The sequence below is a fragment of the Ammospiza nelsoni genome, chromosome 30 (genome assembly GCF_027579445.1).
Source record: "Ammospiza nelsoni isolate bAmmNel1 chromosome 30, bAmmNel1.pri, whole genome shotgun sequence".
NCBI lineage: Eukaryota > Metazoa > Chordata > Aves > Passeriformes > Passerellidae > Ammospiza > Ammospiza nelsoni.
Window position 1 is genome coordinate 3,645,277 of NC_080662.1, and position 18,676 is coordinate 3,663,952.

Below are 18,676 nucleotides of genomic sequence, written 5' to 3' on the forward strand. Positions count from 1 at the left end.
TGTGAGAAGAACAAGAATTTTTTAGTTTCAAGTATAAAATACCTGTTGGAAAAACAGCTGTGCTTGTGGGAGCTCTGAGCCATTAATTGGGGGAATTTGCATGGGATTGGTTTTGGTTTGTCATCCCTCCCCAAGACTTCTCAGCCTTTTTGTCCCCACCCTTCATATTGGCTTAATAAAATAGTTGGAGGCAGAATGGTCAGAGAATCGTGGAATATCCTGAGCTGGAAGGGCCCCAAGGATCATAAAATCCAATTCCTGTGGAAGCCCCAGAAACCTGGGGAGAAAAAGTTGTTGGGAGCTGAGGGCAGAGTGCTCAGAGCCAGGGTAGTGGTGCTCAGTGAGCTGCAGTTACTGGGCAAAGCTCTGTGAATGTCCAAACCAACCCTGCTTTACCTTTAAATAACCCTCACGTGTGCAACGCTCAGCAGGAAGGAGGCTCCAAACACAGGAGAACCCCTGGGTGCCTCCACGTACCTGCTGGAGGAGCAGGAACATTCCTGTTCTGGATCCACCATTCCTGCTCTGAAACCCACCCTTGCTGCTCTGAGCCCACCATTCCTGTTCTGAACCCCACATTCCTGCTCTGAGCCCACCATTCCTGTTCTGGATCCACCATTTCTGCTCTGGATCCACCACTGCTGCTCTGAGCCCACTGACTCCACCATTCCTGCTCTGGACCCCACATTCCTGCCCTGAGCCCACCATTGCTGCTCTGAACCCCACCCTTGCTGCTCTGAGCCCACCATTCCTGTTCTGGATCCACCATTCCTGCTCTGAAACCCACCCTTGCTGCTCTGAGCCCACCATTCCTGTTCTGAACCCCACATTCCTGCTCTGAGCCCACCATTCCTGTTCTGGATCCACCATTCCTGCTCTGGACCCCACATTCTTGCTCTGGATCCACCATTGCTGCTCTGAACCCCACAGCTCTGCTCTGGATCCACCATTCCTGCTCTGAACCTGCCATTCCTGTTCTGGACCCCACATTCCTGCTCTGACTCCACCATTGCTGTTCTGGATCCACTGGATCCCCCATTCCTGCTCTGAACCCAGCTGTTCTGCTCTGGATCCACCATTGCTGCCTGAGCCCACCATTGCTGCTCTGAACCCACCATTCCTGCTCTGGATCCACCATTGCTGCTCTGAACCCACCATTCCTGCTCTGGATCCACCATTCCTGTTCTGAACCCAGCTGTTCTGCTCTGACCCCACCATTCCTGCTCTGGATCCACCACCACTGCTCTGAACCCACCATTCCTGCTCTGGATCCACCATTGCTGCTCTGAACCCACCATTCCTGTTCTGGATCCACCATTCCTGCTCTGAACCCACATTCCTGCTCTGAACCCACATTCCTGCTCTGAGCCCAGCTGCTGTCACAGCTTGAGCAGCTGAGCTGGAGCTGCCCCTGCCAGGAGAGGGAGGAGCTCTGGGGCAGGAAGGGTGACTCTGCTGAGAGTCACCAAATCCTCCCTGAATTATTGACTCGCTGAATTACTGAATTACTGAATTTAATCCATTAAAGCTCCAAGAGGCCATGGGATGTTTGGAGAACAGGGAACATGAGACATTCAATGCACAGCAAGGCAGGGGAGCAGCCAGGTGGGGAAAAATACAATTTCTGCAGTCCAAAGTACTGAATTGAGATCCTGCATGCCAGCAAGTCTATAAATCTGCAGTGCACAAGCCCTTGAGATTGAAAAATAGGGAATCATGGAATGGTTTGGGTTGGAAGAGGCCTTAAGGATCATTTCCATCAATTCCATCCCCAAAACCTCCCACTGTCTCAGGCTGCTCCAAGTCCTGTCCAGCCTGGCCTTGGACATTTCCAGGGATCCAGGGGCAGCCACAGCTGCTCTGGGAACTCCATCCCAGCCCCTCCCCATCCTCACAGGGAAGGAATTTGTCCTGATATAAACCCCAATTCTATATTTCTTTCTGACTCTGTTGTCAGTTTAAACCCATTCCCCCTCGTCCCTGTCACTCCAGGTCCTTCCAGAAAGGATTTGGAGATCCTGTTCACACCAGACTCCATCCTGCCAGCAAAGCACATTTACAGTCATGGACTCACCCAGGCTAATCCCACCTGGCATTTTACAGAGCAAGGAACACCACCAAGGCACCTGAAGTTAAATGTTGAGGAGGAGCATTTCAAGCTGCTCTGGGCACTGGTGCTCCTGTTTGAGCACTCAAGGGTTGCTCCCTTCATGCCTGACACAAATGAAATGGGCAGGAGGTGTTGCTTGGATCACAGATTCCCCATCCCTGGAATTGCCCAAGCCAGGCTGGATGGGCCTTGGAGCACCCTGGGATAGGGGAAGGTTCTCTGTCCATGGCAGAGTGGAAATGGATTAATTTAAGGTCTTTTTCAACCCAAAACATTCCAGGATTCTTAAAAACTGAGCTCAATTCCTCAGCCATTTCCCACCCTCAGACTGACTCACCCAAGAACTTTTACTGAAGGAACCAGAACTCAGTGACAGAAAACTCCTGTATTTCCCAGCAGGATCATCTGGATCCCAATGTGGGATTTACAGCCTCTTAAAAGGAAAGCTGTTACTTTTATGACTTTTAGAGAAAAGAGCTGGATTTAATTGCTGCACCAGGGTGTCCCAATTATGGGCTTTGCTTGTGCTGCATGACAGCCACTGTAACAGGAACACCAAAATTGAGCCTGGGAGGGAGAAATGGAAAAGTCTCCTACTGGGAACAGGGTGGCACTGGGGTTCTTGGCTATAAAAAGTGAGGTGGGAGCACATTTACAGACATTTTCCAGAGGAGAAGAGCTGGAGTTACTCCACAACCTCTCAGGCAGCAGGTAATGTGCTGGAACAGCATCCCACATTCCTTTTTTATTTATCCAGTGCTTACAGATGCTCCTATTAAAAAAAAAAAAAAAATTAGAAGAGACTGCAAAGGGCAGGTTTTAAGAGCAGGGACATCAGAGCAGAAACCAGCTGAACACATCTGCCAAGCACCAGCAGGGAATGCAACCTTTGAGGTCCACACATGCCTGCAACTCAGAAATCCTAATTTAGATCTGCAGCCAAATGTTTCAGATGTCCAATCTCTTTCAAGTGAGCTAATCCAGACTTTGGGAGGCTGCAAATCCAGCTGGGGCTCCTGGCCAGGAGGGGCAGGTCAGAACTGGGGCAGGCACAGGGTGGGAGTTTTGGGGGGTCTGTGCAGGGCCAGGAGCTGGAATTCCACGGTCCTTGGGAGCCCCTTCCAGCTCAGCACATTCCATGCCAGAAATGCCTCATTCCCCCCCTCTGCAAGGTACAACAGGAGCTGCAGGGCCTTTATGAGCAGGCTTTTGGTGTGTTTTTGGTGTGTTTTTGGTGTGTTTTTGGTGTGGTTTTGTCTCCCCAGGATGGAGAAGGCCAGGAGGATGGTGGCCGCTGTCCTGCTGTGTGTGCTGGCCGTGGGGCTGGGCCTGGCCCAGCACTGGTCCTATGGCCTCCAGCCAGGGGGCAAGAGGAGCACCCAGGTCCTGCTGGGGCCATTCCAGGAGGTGGGTCCTGGGCTGGGAAACAGCCCTGGCCTGCAAAAAGTGCAGCCAAAATGGAGACAAAGGCTTCTCTCTGCATCTGTCCCTGTGTCTGTCCCCCAAACACCCCCGGGTCTGGGGATGAACACATTGGCTGGAGGAGGATTTGGGAAAACAGGGGTGAGGTGACATTTGTCAGCCTGGCACAGAGAACAGCACATTGCAGAAATAAAACTAATGTGTGGGGAAAATACACATTTTCATAATCACTGTGAGTAAAATCTCTTTGAACTTTCACTGAATAAATTGGGCAGCCAGCTCCAAGGGACAGACAGAGCTCTGAGGTCCAGGTTAAATCTGATTTCATCCTCTCCCTATATTCCAGCCTTCTGATGGGTTATTTGATGACAAATCCTCCACTTCCCTTAACATTTTGGCAATTGGCAGGTGGTGGATGCTCAGCAATTAAATGACAAAGCACATGTGGAAGGCTGTGGTGGTTTCCCAGCAGTGGTTTTCCCCTCTTTTCCAATCAATATTTCATGTCTTGTTCCTCCTCATTTCAGCATCCTGGGGCTCATGAGGAGAAGGTGAATGCCAGGTGTGCAGTGGAACACTCCACCACACAATTGCAGTGCTGGAGTTTCATCTCCATCTGTACCTGGGGTTGCTTTTGGCAGAAAAATCTCCTTTCTCCCTTCCTGAAGGTTGTGTCACTTCCTCGTGTCACTTTTCCAATCCAGATTCCAAATGAAATGGAAAACTTAGAGGAGGAGCAGCAGAGTGAGTGCCCAGGCTCGTACCAGAATTCCAGGATCAGGGATCTGAAGGAAGCCATGGTGAGTAAATGTGGTTTTTCTGTCACCACCATGGGAAAATCTAAAGGAGATCCGTGAGGGGAGGGGATAAAAGGAGGTGGAGGAGGACGAGGGAGTGAAGTTTAGCTCACATGAGGAAATATCGGCTCTGATCTTATTGTGGAATCCCAGGATGGTTTGGGTGGGAAGGGACCTAAAATCCACCTTGTCCCACGGGCAGGGACATCTCCCACTGGACCGAAATTACCAGCACTGGTCCCTCCCTGTCACCTGCACCGTTCCCGAGTCCCTCCCTGGGCACTCCCAGCACAAGATCCCTCATTCCAGAGCTGCCCTGGCTGTGACATTTCCTGCCTCAGTTAACCCAGAGCGAGCCCAGCCCTGCCCGGAGCCACAGCAGCCCCGGCTCTGCCCCAGGGCTGTCCCTGTCCCACATCTGTCCCTGTCCCTGTCCCACATCTGTCCCTGTCCCACATCTGTCCCTGTCCCTGTCCCAGGTCTGTCCCTGTCCCTGGTCTATCCCTGTCCCTGAGCTGTCCCTATCCCAAGCTGTCCCTGTCCCTGTCCTGCTCCAGGTCTCTCCCTGTCCCTGGTCTCTCCCTGTCCCTGGTCTATCCCTGTCCCTGTCCCTGTCCCTGTCCCTGTCCTGTTCCAGGTCTCTCCCTGTCCCTGCTCTGTCCCTGTCCCTGTCCCCATCCCTGTGCCTGTCCCCGTGCTGTCCCAGCCGCTGCAGGGCACAGCCAGATGGCAGCCGCTGCCCCCAGGGTGCCCAGGCTGGAAATGCATTTCCATGGAGCCGCTGCAGAGCAGAGCTCCCAGCTGGGCTCGCTGACACACTGGGAGCTCTCTCAGACAAAGCTGTGCTCTCTCATTAACCCAGCAGCGCCTTGACGGGGCCAGATGGGCTCCATTTCCTGGGCAGTGCCCCTGGGCCGCCCCAAAGCTCAAAGCTGAGGCCAAACCCCAAAGCTCTCGAGGCTCCCTGAGAAGCCAGGCCTGGAAAGGGCTCATGAAATCAGGACCAGTAATGCAGAACCCGAATTCCACTGGATTTTCATACAGAAACTACCTAAATAAATATGATTTTAGCTCATCTTTAATCCTATTTGTACTGAACATGTTTTGGAATCGTGGCCCGTGACTCCCAGCAGCACTGAACAGTGAGGAGCCAGCAGCAGTAATTTACTATGGTTTAGTATTTTATTTTTACTGAATAGGAAAATTAGGCAGGAAAACACAGCAGAATAATTCCCAGGATATCTGAAATGATCCTCTCTGGCTCACTGAGGGAACTTGGCCTGGCTTGGCAGAGCTGAAAGGACCAAACCCCACCAGGTCCTAAGGTTTGCTCAGGAACTTCTCATTTCTTGCTGCTCAATAACACTGGAAACAAATGAGCTTTTCCCACACCCAGATTTTCCAACCCAACACATTCCTGGTGTTGCTACAGGAATATTAAGCAGGGGAAAAAAGGGGAGTGGCTGGAAATGTTCCACCCCATGGAAAAAGTCCAGTTATCACCATTTCCTGGGGAAGGTGGGAGGGAGGCAGCACAAATTCCCCGTCCCCGAGGCACCTCAGGAACAAAGCCCCAGATATTCACCCAGCTCATCTCCACCAAATCACCCCAGGGCTTCACCTGAAAATTCCATCCTCAAAGTCACTTCTGCCCTTTAAACCCAGGATTTGGTGTGTGGTTACAGGAGAGGCTGGTGGAGGGAGAAGGCAGAAGAAAGAAGGTTTAAAATTTTCCAAAGTGAAATGGAGCCAGAGTGAGGTTTCAAAACTGTGTTAAAATAAATTCCTCCTCAAATGGTCTTTGCTTGGATCAATATGTGAATAAATATTCTGACATGGCATTAAAACAGTGGAAAATTGTTGTGTGGATTATTTGATTTATGTATAAGAGAACACATCCAGTCCAGAGTGGGAGCAGCAGGGAAGGGTCTGCTCTGGGCCCTGCAGGGACAATTTGGATGTGACAATTTTGTTTCACGGGTCCATGGCCTCATCACTCCCCTCTGGGTGAAACAGGAGGAAACTCTGCTAAAAGAATAAATTCTGCTAAAACAATAAATTCCCTTTGGGAATTACCTCCCCTGTCTGCCAGTGGTGCATGGAAGAAAAACTTGTACTGCTCTTGTTTCTGGTTCAGTCATAAAAACTACATTTATTTTAAAAATGTATTTACAAACTTTACAACAATCATTACATGTAAAAACCCCACAGAAATGTGTACACCTTGCTTTACAGATTGAGTGAATCATGTGGCATTTACCCAGAGAGATGCAGTCCCTTCACAAGCTCTCTCCAGAGCCACTTTAAAGCTGAATTTTTACTGATTCAGTTGCAAAGGACTGAAAAAAAACCCCAAACATTTTATTTGCAGTTTGCACTGAAACACTAACCCAGGATCCCAGAACACAACAACTCCTTCCACAACACCCAAACCCTCCTGAACTCCCAACAAACTCATCCCAGGGTTCAGAGTGATGAAACCTCTGTAATACCACAGTGAGAAAAATGAATCCAGTGCACTTTGGGGTGAACTCTGCCTAAAGATACAAACCAGCACCACATGGAGCTGAAAAATGGGTTAAGGTGTGAACCTGCTTTGAGTAATCCCTGTAGTGCCCAAAATGTCCTAAAGTGCTTTAATTAATGCTCAGAAAGAAGAATCAGGGGAACCTCGTGCTTTGAACAGCCATAAAATCACATTATCTGTTTATTTTTCCTCCCTGCTGTAGTCTTTGGAAAAGCTTACCCTGGTCCACCACAGGATTTGGTTTGCAACAGCAAAAATAAGGTCAAGTTTTTCATTAAAATAAAAATAATCAAAAGAAGGTAGCAGAAGCAGGTCAGCAATGTTTGCAGTATATAAAAAAATTAGTTAAATTACAGACTTAAAGATGTACAATGATAAAAATAAATAAGGAGAGGAAGATCTGGGGCATTGTCACTGCAAGTGCAGCTCAGTGTGAGCTGGAGCCCCAAAATCCCCTGCACATCCCTGCTGGAGCTCACAGAGCTGCTCCCCCTGGCATCCCTGTCCTTCCCTAATCCAATAATCCAAAACTGCCTGCTCCCCTCTGCCCCTGCCACATTTCTAAAGGAATTTATCCCAGCATGACAAATTTTAATTAAAAGCTCCAAAAAACAAGTGTTGAGCACATTTCTCCAAAGGAGAAAAACTGAAATCCTCAAAGAGTTGAAATTTCACAGCAGCTTTGAACAGCTTGGCTCTGAAATGGGATTAGGTTTTGTCTCCTCTGCAGAGTGGATGTTTTAACTTTGAGATTTTATTCAAAACCAGGAATTGGGCAGAAATTGCTGCAATTTGTGGTGTGCAGAGATCATCATTATGGAATGTCCTCTTCCCATTTGAAACCCTCCAGCTGAAAACACATTGGAGGCATTTCCTAAAGCACCCAATGAACCTGAAGAGATGATTCTCATTTAAAGAAACAAGGCAGAGACCTTAAACTGCCTCTGAAAATGAAATCTCACCCAAGCAAGGAGCAAACACTTCACACAATGAAGGTTCCAGTGGGATTTCTCCTAAGAGTGGGCACTTCACTCATTTAAAATCACTTGAATGCCCTGTTCTTCCTCACACACTTAATGCCCAAATGCCTTTAAAAATCTGACACTTGGATGATTTTTTCCCCCAAAACCGACCCAAAGCCCTGAATCATCTGGGCACAGAACAGAAATTCCATCTTGCACCTCTGAGCCAGTGATGCCAACTTTTATCAGCCAGGTAAGAGAACTGGACACCAGTGTGGGGACACTGCCAAGAGGAGCAGGAGTGGGACAAGTTTAAAACTCTACAACATAAATAATGCTGAGAAAGGAAAAAACAGAACCAAATTTAGAGTCCTTTGTGGCAAATTTGCCAGTGAAATGCCCAAAATGTGCTGGGAAGGGAAAACTCGTTCTGAGCTCTTTGGTGTGAGCTGCTCCAGTCAGGGGGTGCCCATCCCAAACTGGGGGCACAGGAGAATCTGAACTTGTGGGCAGCAAACCCAGGTGAGGTTTAAGGTGAGAGGAGCAATTTCAAGGCAGGGCAGAGCTGAAGGTGGCAGCTGCAGAGAGGGAGGGATAATTCACCACCACCATGCCAAGGATCTGCTCAAAATCCTGATCTGTAGCTGCAGAAAGTGCAGCCAGAGCCAAATCTGAGAGCAAACAGCTGGTTAAAAATCAGCTGAAAAATTCTCCCCAAGGTCAGACCTCCTCCTGTGGGTGTTTTCTGCATGGAGTTTTCCTTCTCCAGGAAAAAAACCTGGATGCAAAAGGTACCTCCATATGTTAAGGTGGTTAGAGCAGAACAAAAAGGCTGAAAAGAGGATTCCAAAGTCACTGAGAACCAAAACACCCAAACCTGACAGCTCAGGCTGTTTGTCCACACCAGGGAAACCATTCCTGGGATCCCTGCTCAGCCTCCCCTGCTCCTGCTGACCCACTGAGTTAAACCCAACCTGTCTGAGAGGAGAAAGGCACTGAATGAACACCAGGTGCTGTCAGGATGCACCTCAGACAGCTCAGAGCACATCCTGCTGCTCTGCCTGCAGCAGAACCCTCAGCCCACACAAAAAGCTGCTTTGAGGGGAACTTTCAGAGCATCCAGGGAGGGAGAGTGCACAGGAAATGAAGGGCAGGAAAACCCAGAGGTTTTCCACTCAAGCAGTGTCTGTGTCAGGAACTCAAGGAGGAGCTGACAGGTCACACAGTGCCCCAGGGAGGGGAAAAGCTGCCCAGGGTGCCCAGGGAGGTTGCCAAGAGCTCCCCTGAGGAGCAGCAGCCTGCAGCCAGCTGGAATGTGTGCAGCAATCAGGCTGGGGATGGATGGGATGTGACTGCAGTGCCACCTCCAGAGCAGCTCAGGCTGGAGCTGATGGCACTCTGGGATGATCTGGGATGAGGGCAATCTGCTGCCAGCCCCTGCAGCCACACTCATGTCAAAAGAATTGGGAAGGACAAAAGAAAATGACAACTTCAGTCTGAGCAAAACCCTCCTGGGGGTGGCTTTTGTTGGGTTTGCTTTTCCCTGAAAAAGACTTTGCTGAGGAAACTTTTCATTAGGTTTAACAAACTTTGGTTTTTCAGTAAGGTCAGAAACTTCTTTCAGTCAGGGGAGCACAATAATGGCACATGAACCCCCAGCCCAACAATAATTGTACTTCCTGCTGTGAGCAACACCCTCAGCAGGGTTTCAGTGGCTCCTCCCAACTCCTACAAGACAATCAGAAGCAAAGTGACAGAATGAACAAACAAAATTATTTCCTGGAAGAGAAAGCAAAATCTTCATCAATATTGATGATAAATAAAGAGGCCACGAGCTGTTTGTGGAACTGGTACCAGTAAAGTCCTGAATCAGTAAAGTCCTGGTGTCAGTGCAGTGGTGCCAGTGAAGTTCTGCCATCAGTGCAGTGGTGCCAGTCCAGCCCTGGCCAAAGTGCAGCTTCTGTCACCTCCAACATTCACAGGATGCTTTTCCCACCCCATTAAAAGCACAAATGAGATCTTGTACCAAAGCAAGCAGAGCTGGGCACAGAGCCTGAGCCCTGCAGTGGGACCAGCCAGGATTCCCAGGGGCACTGGGAGGAGCTGCTGGCATTGCAGCAGTGACCAAGCCAGGACAGACAGGCCCAGGAGGGAGAGGAACTGCAGCAGGGAGAGCTCAGGATCAGTGTGTCAGGGAGAGCTCAGGATCAGTGTGTCAGGGACAGCTCAGGATCAGTGTGTCAGGGAGAGCTCAGGATCAGTGTGTCAGGGAGAGCTCAGGATCAGTGTGTCAGGGACAGCTCAGGATCAGTGTGTCAGGGACAGCTCAGGATCAGTGTGTCAGGGACAGGCCAGGATCAGTGTGTCAGGGAGAGCTCAGGATCAGTGTGTCAGGGACAGCTCAGGATCAGTGTGTGAGGGACAGGCCAGGATCAGTGTGTCAGGGAGAGCTCAGGATCAGTGTGTGAGGGACAGGCCAGGATCAGTGTGTCAGGGAGAGCTCAGGATCAGTGTGTCAGGGACAGGCCAGGATCAGTGTGTCAGGGAGAGCTCAGGATCAGTGTGTCAGGGACAGCTCAGGATCAGTGTGTCAGGGACAGGCCAGGATCAGTGTGTCAGGGACAGGCCAGCATCAGTGGCAGCAGTGCACAGGCAAACACAGCGAGGGAGCCCAGTCCCAGCCACGTTTCCTCTGTGGGATTTGCCAGGAAAGCTCCAGGGCAGGGGTGGAAGGAAGGAAGGCAGGGGAGATGCCAGGGCAGGGGTGGAAGGAAGGCAGGGGAGATGCCAGGGCGGGGAGATGCCAGGCTGGCAGGAGATGAAGCACCAGTGCAGGCTGGCACTGCTGGCACCCCAGAGGCTCAGGGCAGCCCCTGCTCTGAGGACACCACGCTGGATTTCCTGGTTTTGGGGGGTGGAGGGGGAGGTTTGGCCTCTCTCCTGCTGGGCAGCGCTGGAGCAACCTGAGGAGATGGAAACACAACCATAAACCACTGCAAGGAGTGCAGGGCATTCTGCTTCACCAATGAGAAACCCAAAGTCCTGATGGCTCCTTCAGGAGCAAAGGCTGGAGTTCAGCCTCAGCTCCACACACAGGGCCAAGCAAGGACAGATCAGATCCCCTGGAGACACCAGAAGCTGAAATGTTTTAGTTGCTAGAGCAGGCCCAGGACACATTTTAATTGCTCCTGACCTGCAGCCCAACTTCAGCATTTATCCCTGCTTTTGGTGAAATGTAAAATGGCAACAAACCCATTTCCAAACCCATTTCCTTCCAGGTTTCAAAATTGAGGACTTTTCTCCTGCTGGCTGGATGAGCTGCCCCAAATGGATGTAAAATGTGTTCAAATGAGAATGGCAAAACTTCACACCCTAACATGGAAGCAAGGGCAGCTCTAATTAAACAAGCCACATCCTGCCTGCCTGCAGAGGGGCTTGGAGGGTTTCTTGCTCTTGCAGGAAACTGCACTGAAGGAGGGGGGGGTTTCATGTTGTCTCTGCCTGGAAATAAATGAGATGGGAAAGGCCAGGAGAGGGAGGAGGTTGTGTGGTTCACCAGCCAAACTCCAGCATTTCAGGATTGTTTTATCCAAAGGAAGACAGACCCAACTTCACAGCACCAAACTAACAAAACCCTTCAGAAAACCCTCCCCAATCTCCCTTTCCAGCCCTGAGAATCCTTTCCCTCTGGCTGCCAGCCATGCTGCAGGCCAGGACATGGCAGTAATTAGTTTCCTTACAAGACCCAAGGGAAGGAGGCTCTTTTATTAATCCTCTTGATCCAGTGACTCCCACAGCATCCCTGGAGCTGGGATCTCTCTGCTGGGCACAGCAGCCACAGTCACTTCCAGCCAAATCAAGGGCAAAGAAGAAAAACTTGCCCCTGATGCCATATTTCAAGGCTTTATTCCAGTGTCACAACACTGAATTAAGTGATGAGCTGTTTTCTTGTCTTCCTGTGCTGCCAAAGTAGTTAAGTGTGATCCCTCTCCAAATTCTTTTTGGACAAATCCCAGTTTATCTCACTTAGGTACCCCCAAATCCTCTCTGCAAACTGGACTGGGGGAGACACCCCTCCCTTTCAGCTGCAAAAGGGAATTGCTGACAGGTTTTGGGAAGGCTCCATCCCTGTCTCAGTCACAACAGGATCCTTTCTCTGCTTCCCACTGCTAAGGAATCAGTCTGACACCACCAGCACCTTCATTCCAGGGGCAGGTGAAACGATTCTGACACAAGATTTGCATGTCAGGGATCCCAAACAGCCTGGAGACACCAAGGTGTGAGAAACATCAGTGAGGCAGCACTGACACAGGGGCAGTTTGATATTCACTGATTAAGGGCAGTTTGATATTCACTGACACAGGGGCAGTTTGATATTCACTGATTAAGGGCAGTTTGATATTCACTGATTAAGGGCAGTTTGATATTCACTGACACAGGGGCAGTTTGATATTCACTGATTAAGGGCAGTTTGATATTCACTGATTAAGGGCAGTTTGATATTCACTGACACAGGGGCAGTTTGATATCCCTCCACTGACAGAGGGGCAGTTTGATATTCCTACAAGAAAATCACTCCATGGAATTGAGACAAAGGGCAGGATTTAAAAACAGGGTTTTAAAAGTCACTGATGGCTTAAATAATCAGATTCTGCTGAGCTGAGGCTTAGGAGGAGACAGTGGAGACCTCTGAAAATTGTGAAATTGTGATTATCCCCCTCATACTTCTTTTTCAGCCCGAATTATTGCAGTATTTTAGACTGATCATGTTTTTAAACTTTTGCTGCTGGTGAGTTTTCCATGCCTCTTCCCACCCCCACACACTTTTTTCCTGACCAAGGACAACACAACTCCCACTTGGAAAAAGAAATAATAAAGGCACTGCACTCCACTGCCTTCTCCTGAAGCAAAAACCCCTTTTTTCCTTCTTTTGTGGTTTCAGGGAGTGAAGCAGTGAAATGATGACACAGGTTTCAAGCAGCACCACCCTAAGACCAGCCTGGAACACTGCACTGGTGCCTCCTGCTCCCAGCTGCTCTCCAGGAGCTGCCAGCCCCCATTTCCTCACCTCCACAGAGTTCCTGGGGGTGCTGCTCTCGTACGGTTTGCTTTTGGGGGGAGGGGGGGGTGGTGTGGCCAATCCATCAGCCTGCAACGAGGGGGAGCCTGGGAACAAGAGAAGAAATAACAAAAAGTAAGGAAAAAATTAAGAACAAATAAGAAAAATAAAAAAAGAACAAATAAGAAAGGTGAAAAGGGAAAGGGCAATGGGGTTGCACCCGGATTTTAAGGGAGATTGATTCAATGCCCTCTGATTTCCCTCTGTGAGCAGCTCCTGCTCCACACTGAGCTGCCTGGCTGTGCTGGGTGCAGCTGAGCTCCCCTCCAGCTCCCAAAGCCCTGAGGAGTTTCCCCTTCCCCTGAGCTGCCCCAGGGAGCAGCAAATTCCTTCCATCAGCACATCTGGGGTGCTCCCGGGGCTGCCCTCAGAACTCTCTGTGATCTGAGCTCCAGCTGATGCAGGAGATAAAACCCAAACTCCAGAAGGATTCCAGCAATTAAAGCCTTGCTAAGGAGAAGAGGTTTTACATCCCTTTCACAGATCTTTCTTCCCTGAGTTCCTGGATTTGTTTCTGGTTGTCTCCCCAACTCATCCCCTGCCCTGGTGAGGATTTTTTTGCTTTCATCCTCTCATGACAATTTTATGCTGGTTTGGATCATTATCTGCACTGGATTCTCACTGAGTACCCACACAGAGGCAGCCAGGTCCTGCCCAGGAACTTCTGCTCCTCTCAAAAAGAGCAGCAGACAGAAATGCAGCAGCCAGGCAATTCTAGGGAACTGCTCAGGGATTTTTATTTTTACCTTAAGCCACATTTAAATGCACTGCAGAATTAACTACAGAACTTCCTGAATATACAAGAAAGGGCTTTTCCCCCTCTTCTTTTCCAGGATCAGATTATTGTGCTGTTTTACATTCAGCATGTTTTTGAAACCTTTGAAATGATTCATTTTGTTAATTCTTGAAGATAAATTCCACCTCCTTCAGGTGGAACACTTACAGCTGAATGTCCAAGCTGCACAGCAAGTTCTGCTAGAGCTCTGCCATGTGAGGGGAGTTCTGTTCATTAATGAACAGAACCCCCAGGGCTTGCATTGATCATTCAGGCCCAGAGCTGATCACAAACACCCTGGGATCCCAGCAGGGCCCTCCTGGCATCCACTGGAGATGTTCCTGCACACCTGACTGGTGATTTACAGCCATCTGCACTGACTGCATGTCCTGTTTGCTTCAGGGTTAATAAACCTGCCCAAAATTCAGAGTCAAGGGACAGGTGGGGTTGGAAGGACCTGAAATCCCACCCAGTGCCACCCTGCCATGGCAGGGACACCTCCCACTGTCCCAGATTGCTCCTTGGGCACTGCCAGGGATCCAGGGGAGCCACAGCTCCCTGGGAATTCATCCCAGCCCCTCCCCACCCTCCCAGGGAGGAATTTCCCCCCCAAATCCCATCTAACCCTGCCCTCTGGCAGTTTAAACCGCTCCCCTGTCCCATCACTCCACACCCCTGTGTCCCATCACTCCCCATCCTTCTTGTCCAGGTCAATACAGGAAAAAACAACAAAGGAACTGAGAAACCCAGAAACTGTTCCCTGGAATTCCTGTTTTGCAGTCTTTCAACAAGTGCAAGCCACAGATCTGCTCTTTGATACCACAGCCAAATTCTGTTCTCTGACAAAAATGATAACCCCTGTTCTCCTGGGAAACTGAGGCAGGGACACCTGCAATGCACTGGGGACAATAACTGCACTCCAGAGGCTGAACTGGGGCTCAGCCCCCACTGTTTGTGCTGCAAACCCCTGTCTGTAAAATGGAACAACACCACTGACCTCCAGGAACACTTTTCATGTACTTCCAATCTTGATTTTTGAGATTTCCAACAGCCCCGAGCTGTGATGTGACTCGGAGCAGCTCCTCCCTCCCTCCCTCCCTCCCTCCCTCCCCAGCTGCCCCCCAGCACCCACAGAGCCATTCCCACCCCATCCCATCCCACCCCACCCCACCCCATGCCAGGACTCACTCAGGGTGCGGGGGGTTTTGGGGGTGATGGGGGGAGGGCTCTGGGTGGGTTGCTGCGTTGAGGGGCCCTGCAGCAGGGTCAGCCTGGTGTCCCCCAGCTGCAGACTCTTGGGCCTCTGTGCCCTCCCTGCTGGGCCCTGCTGGGAACAGAGACAGACAGGGGTGAGAACAGCCAGGGAACCCAGAGCTGTGACAGGGACACAAACACAGGGACACACAGATGAGCACAGCCAGGTGACCCAGAGCTGTCAGTGACACAAACACAGAGAGGCGAGAACAGCCAGGGTATCCAGCACTGTCACAAACACCTAGAACAGAGAAGTGAGCACAGCCAGGTGACCCAGAGCTGTCACAAACACAGAGGTGAGCACAGCCAGGTGACCCAGAGCTGTGACAATGACACCACACCTGGCACAAAGAGGTGAACAGGAGTAAAGCCCTGCCCTGGCAGTGCCACAGGCACCTCTGTGCTCCCAGGACACAGCCCAGCGTCCCCTGGAATTCCTGAGCAGCACTGAACTGCTTTTAATGGTATTATTATTGTATTAATTAGTTGTATTAATTAAAATATATTAATTAAGGAGGGAAAGTTTTACACTGAAAAAATGCTGCAGTTCTGTGAATAAACTTGGAGGGGAGTGCGGGTGAACTCTTTCCAAGAAATAAAGAAAAATAAAATTCTGGGAGCAGGTCAGGGCTGCTGGTGTTCTCCAGCTCCTGAGGGCTGTGAAATGAGTCTGTTTTAGGTTTTACAGAGCAAATTCTTTGCATTTGGGAATTTACATCCAGCTCCTTCCAGTCCCACACCCTTTGTGCTCTTCACTCAAATGAGGCCACCTCAGTGTGGCCCCAAAAGTGCAGTGCCCAGTACTGGGGTCCTTTTCAGCATTAGTTCATTGCTTCCCAGAGCAGGCTGTCACCCAAACACATCAATAAACTCCTTGTCAGAGGTCAGTTCTTCATCCCTGTGCAGCTCAGGATCTCTCCCTGCACAGCAGGGACCCCACACACAAAGCCCAGGCAGTCTCTGCCTCCCTCTGCCTTTCCAGCTCAGTCCAGAGCTCCAGAAAATCCCTCAGTCCAACTCACAGAATCACAGAAGTTCAAGACTGGAAGAGACCTATAAGATCATCAAGTCCAGCCGATGTTCTAACTGTTCAACTAGATCATGGCAGCAAGTGCCACATCCAGTCTTTTTTTGAATTCTTCAAGGGATGATGACTCCACCACCTCACTGGGTAAATGATTCCAGTTTCTGACCACTCTTTCTGTGAAATATTTCCTTCTTAATTCTAACTTACATCTCACTTGACGCAACTTGAGACTGTGTCCTCTTGTTCTATCTGTTGTCGCCTGGAGAAAGAGACCGACCCCCAGCTCACCACAGGCACCCTTCAGGAAGTTGTAGAGAGCGATGAGGTCGCCCCTGAGTCTCCTTTTTCTAGGCTAAACAACCCCAGCTCCCTCAGTCGCTCTTCGTATGGCTTGTGCTCCAAGCCCCTTATTAGTCTCGTAGCCCTCCTCTGGACACGCTCAAGTAACTCGATGTCCCTCCTAAAGTGAGGGGCCCAGAACTGGATACAATACTCCAAGTGAGGTCTCACTGTGGAGCCATGGAGCACAGCAGCCATAAAAGCAGCTTTTCCTGGGCTTTGCAGCATGCTGAGGCAGGATTGGAACCCTGGATGGCTCCTTCCCTTCAGAGACATTGGGGATTTCATCCAACAGCAATTCCAGAGGCAGAGGGCCAGGCCTCCTGCAGCTCCAACATCCACAACCCCCATTTTCCTGGGCTGGAAATGCTGTCAGTCCCAGTGACAGCACCCTGGCACCACAGAATCCCTTCCTAGAAACACTCTGCAGCCTCCAAGTGCTGGCAGCATCCCCCAGAGCTGATGGGAATTCCTGAGCACGGATCAGCATCACCTGTCCCTGCCAGATTCAGCTGGAGAGGAAAGGGAAGCACAGGAATTTCTGTTTTCTTGGTACTGTGAAAAATGAGCCTGTGTTAAATCACATTAACAACCAGCTTCAGTGAGATGAGGAGCACTGAAATACCCAGGTGCCCAATTCTCTCAGCTTCAGAGTGCAGCACAGCTTTTACATTCATCAGGACAATATTTCAAGGTGTAGCACAGTTTTTATGGCCATTGGGACAATATCCTAGGGTGTAACAGTTTTTATGTCCATCAGGACAATATTTCAAGGTGTAACAGTTTTTACATCCATCAGGACAATATCCCAGAGTGCAAAACAGTTTTTACATCTATCAGGACATTATTTCGAGGTGTAGTACAGTTTTTGTCCTTCAGGACAATATTTCAAGGTGTAGCACAGTTTTATGTCCATCAGGACAATGTCCCAGGGTGTAACACAGTTTTTATGTCCATTGGGACAATATCCTAGGGTGTAACACAGTTTTTAAGTCCATCAGGACAATATTTCAAGGTGTAGCACAGTTTTTATGGTCACCAGGACAATATTTCAAGGTGTAGCACAGTTTTTTATGTCCACCAGGACATTATCCTAGGATGTAACACAGTTTTTATGTCCACCAGGACAATATTTCAAGGTGTAACAGTTTTTATGTCCATCAGGACAATGTCCCAAGGTTGTACAGCTCTGCCTGTGGGCTGAAACTCCTCCCTGTGCTTTGGGTGGGCCCTCTGACCCCTCTGGGAGCCCTAAAGCCCAGCAGCCTCTGCTCTGCTCCTCACCCCAGCCCCCTCTGGGGCTGCACACTCTGGTTTTTATTCCTCATCAATGACCACCCTGCCCTCCCAGGGGCTGCAGCAGAGCCCAGCCTGGCAGCTCCAGCCTTCCAGAGCTGCTGACAGAACCCCCAGAGCATCTTCTCCCAACAGCCTGACCCACCCCAGGGCTCTGCACCTCCCAGCACACTGCATTTGTGCAGTGCTGCTGCCTGAGAGCAGCTCCACATCTGGCTGGCAGCTGGATCCTGCCTGGCTGGGCAGGGGCTCCTTGCCCCAACCCCAACAGGGCTTGGCCACGGTGCTGAGGGCACCCAGGGCTCAGCTCAGCACCTCCTGCTCCCAGGCTGCACCTCCAGCCAAGCTGCACTTGGGCCTGTGACAGGAATTTTCCAAATTAAAGAAGAGAATTGCTCAGATGATTGAGCCTTGCTGGTATTTGAGCCCCTCCCAGTGTTTGCTGAGCTCCTCCTGAGCAGCAGGGCTGAGGGCAATGGAAACTCTCAGCTCCTGCTGGGGTTTATTACTGCTGTCATTACTGGCATGGGGCTTTTACCATTTTGGAAGTCACTTCTGTTTCTGGCTCCTTCTCCACAATAACCTGAGACTTGCTAATGCTCCACTCCTTCCTCTTGAGTTTGCTAATCCTGTTGTCACCATCTTCTTTCACAGGCAGCTCCTCAGCTCTGGAAGATGTGGATATTCTCCTCTCCAGGAGAGGCTCCAGGGTAGATCTGTGGCCCAAAAGAGCGAGAAAAACATGAAACATGAATCCATCAGACATGGCAAGGGCTGGCTGTTAAAAAGCTGTGATCTCTCAGTTTGTGGAAGGGATTACTGTGAAAAAGTGAGGCAGGACCATGGATTTTTCAGTGGGATTTGTGCTGTTACCCCTGGAATTCTGAGTGTGATGTGGTTTTTGTCCAAGGGAAAGTGTGATCTGCTTGCAGAGGGAGCCAGAGCTGCAGTTCCTGCTCAGCCATGAGTCTCACTGAGCTGCACCACATCACCTGAACTCTGCTTATCCCAGTGGAAAGGCAATGTACACACAAGGGACATCAGAGAT

General features: G+C 50.1%; 2 protein-coding genes across 2 annotated transcripts in view; one reads left to right on the forward strand and one right to left on the reverse strand.

The window, feature by feature from the left end:
* The first annotated feature begins 3,376 nt into the window (after positions 1–3,376).
* GNRH1 (gonadotropin releasing hormone 1) lies at positions 3,377–6,056 on the forward strand. The gene is made up of 3 exons (XM_059490850.1): positions 3,377–3,517; positions 4,237–4,332; positions 6,015–6,056. Exons 1-3 carry the CDS (start codon positions 3,377–3,379, stop codon positions 6,054–6,056), a joined length of 279 nt encoding a protein of 92 aa, XP_059346833.1.
* Positions 6,057–18,136: 12,080 nt separating this feature from the next.
* The window catches only part of DOCK5 (dedicator of cytokinesis 5), a 79,379-nt gene continuing 78,839 nt past the window's right edge, over positions 18,137–18,676 (reverse strand). The window contains exon 49 of the mRNA XM_059490684.1: positions 18,137–18,344. Within this exon, the coding sequence (XP_059346667.1) occupies positions 18,146–18,344 (199 nt within the window). The 3' untranslated portion in view covers positions 18,137–18,145. The remainder of the gene's footprint in view (positions 18,345–18,676) is intronic.

Bases quoted from the DNA above. Each gene is read 5' to 3' on its own strand.
- GNRH1 (XM_059490850.1), top strand. From the start codon at position 3,377: ATGGAGAAGGCCAGGAGGATGGTGGCCGCTGTCCTGCTGTGTGTGCTG. The intron at 3,518-4,236 runs GTGGGTCCTGGG...TTTCCAATCCAG, and splicing joins TGCTGGGGCCATTCCAGGAG to ATTCCAAATGAAATGGAAAA. The intron at 4,333-6,014 runs GTGAGTAAATGT...GTGTGGTTACAG, and splicing joins GGGATCTGAAGGAAGCCATG to GAGAGGCTGGTGGAGGGAGA.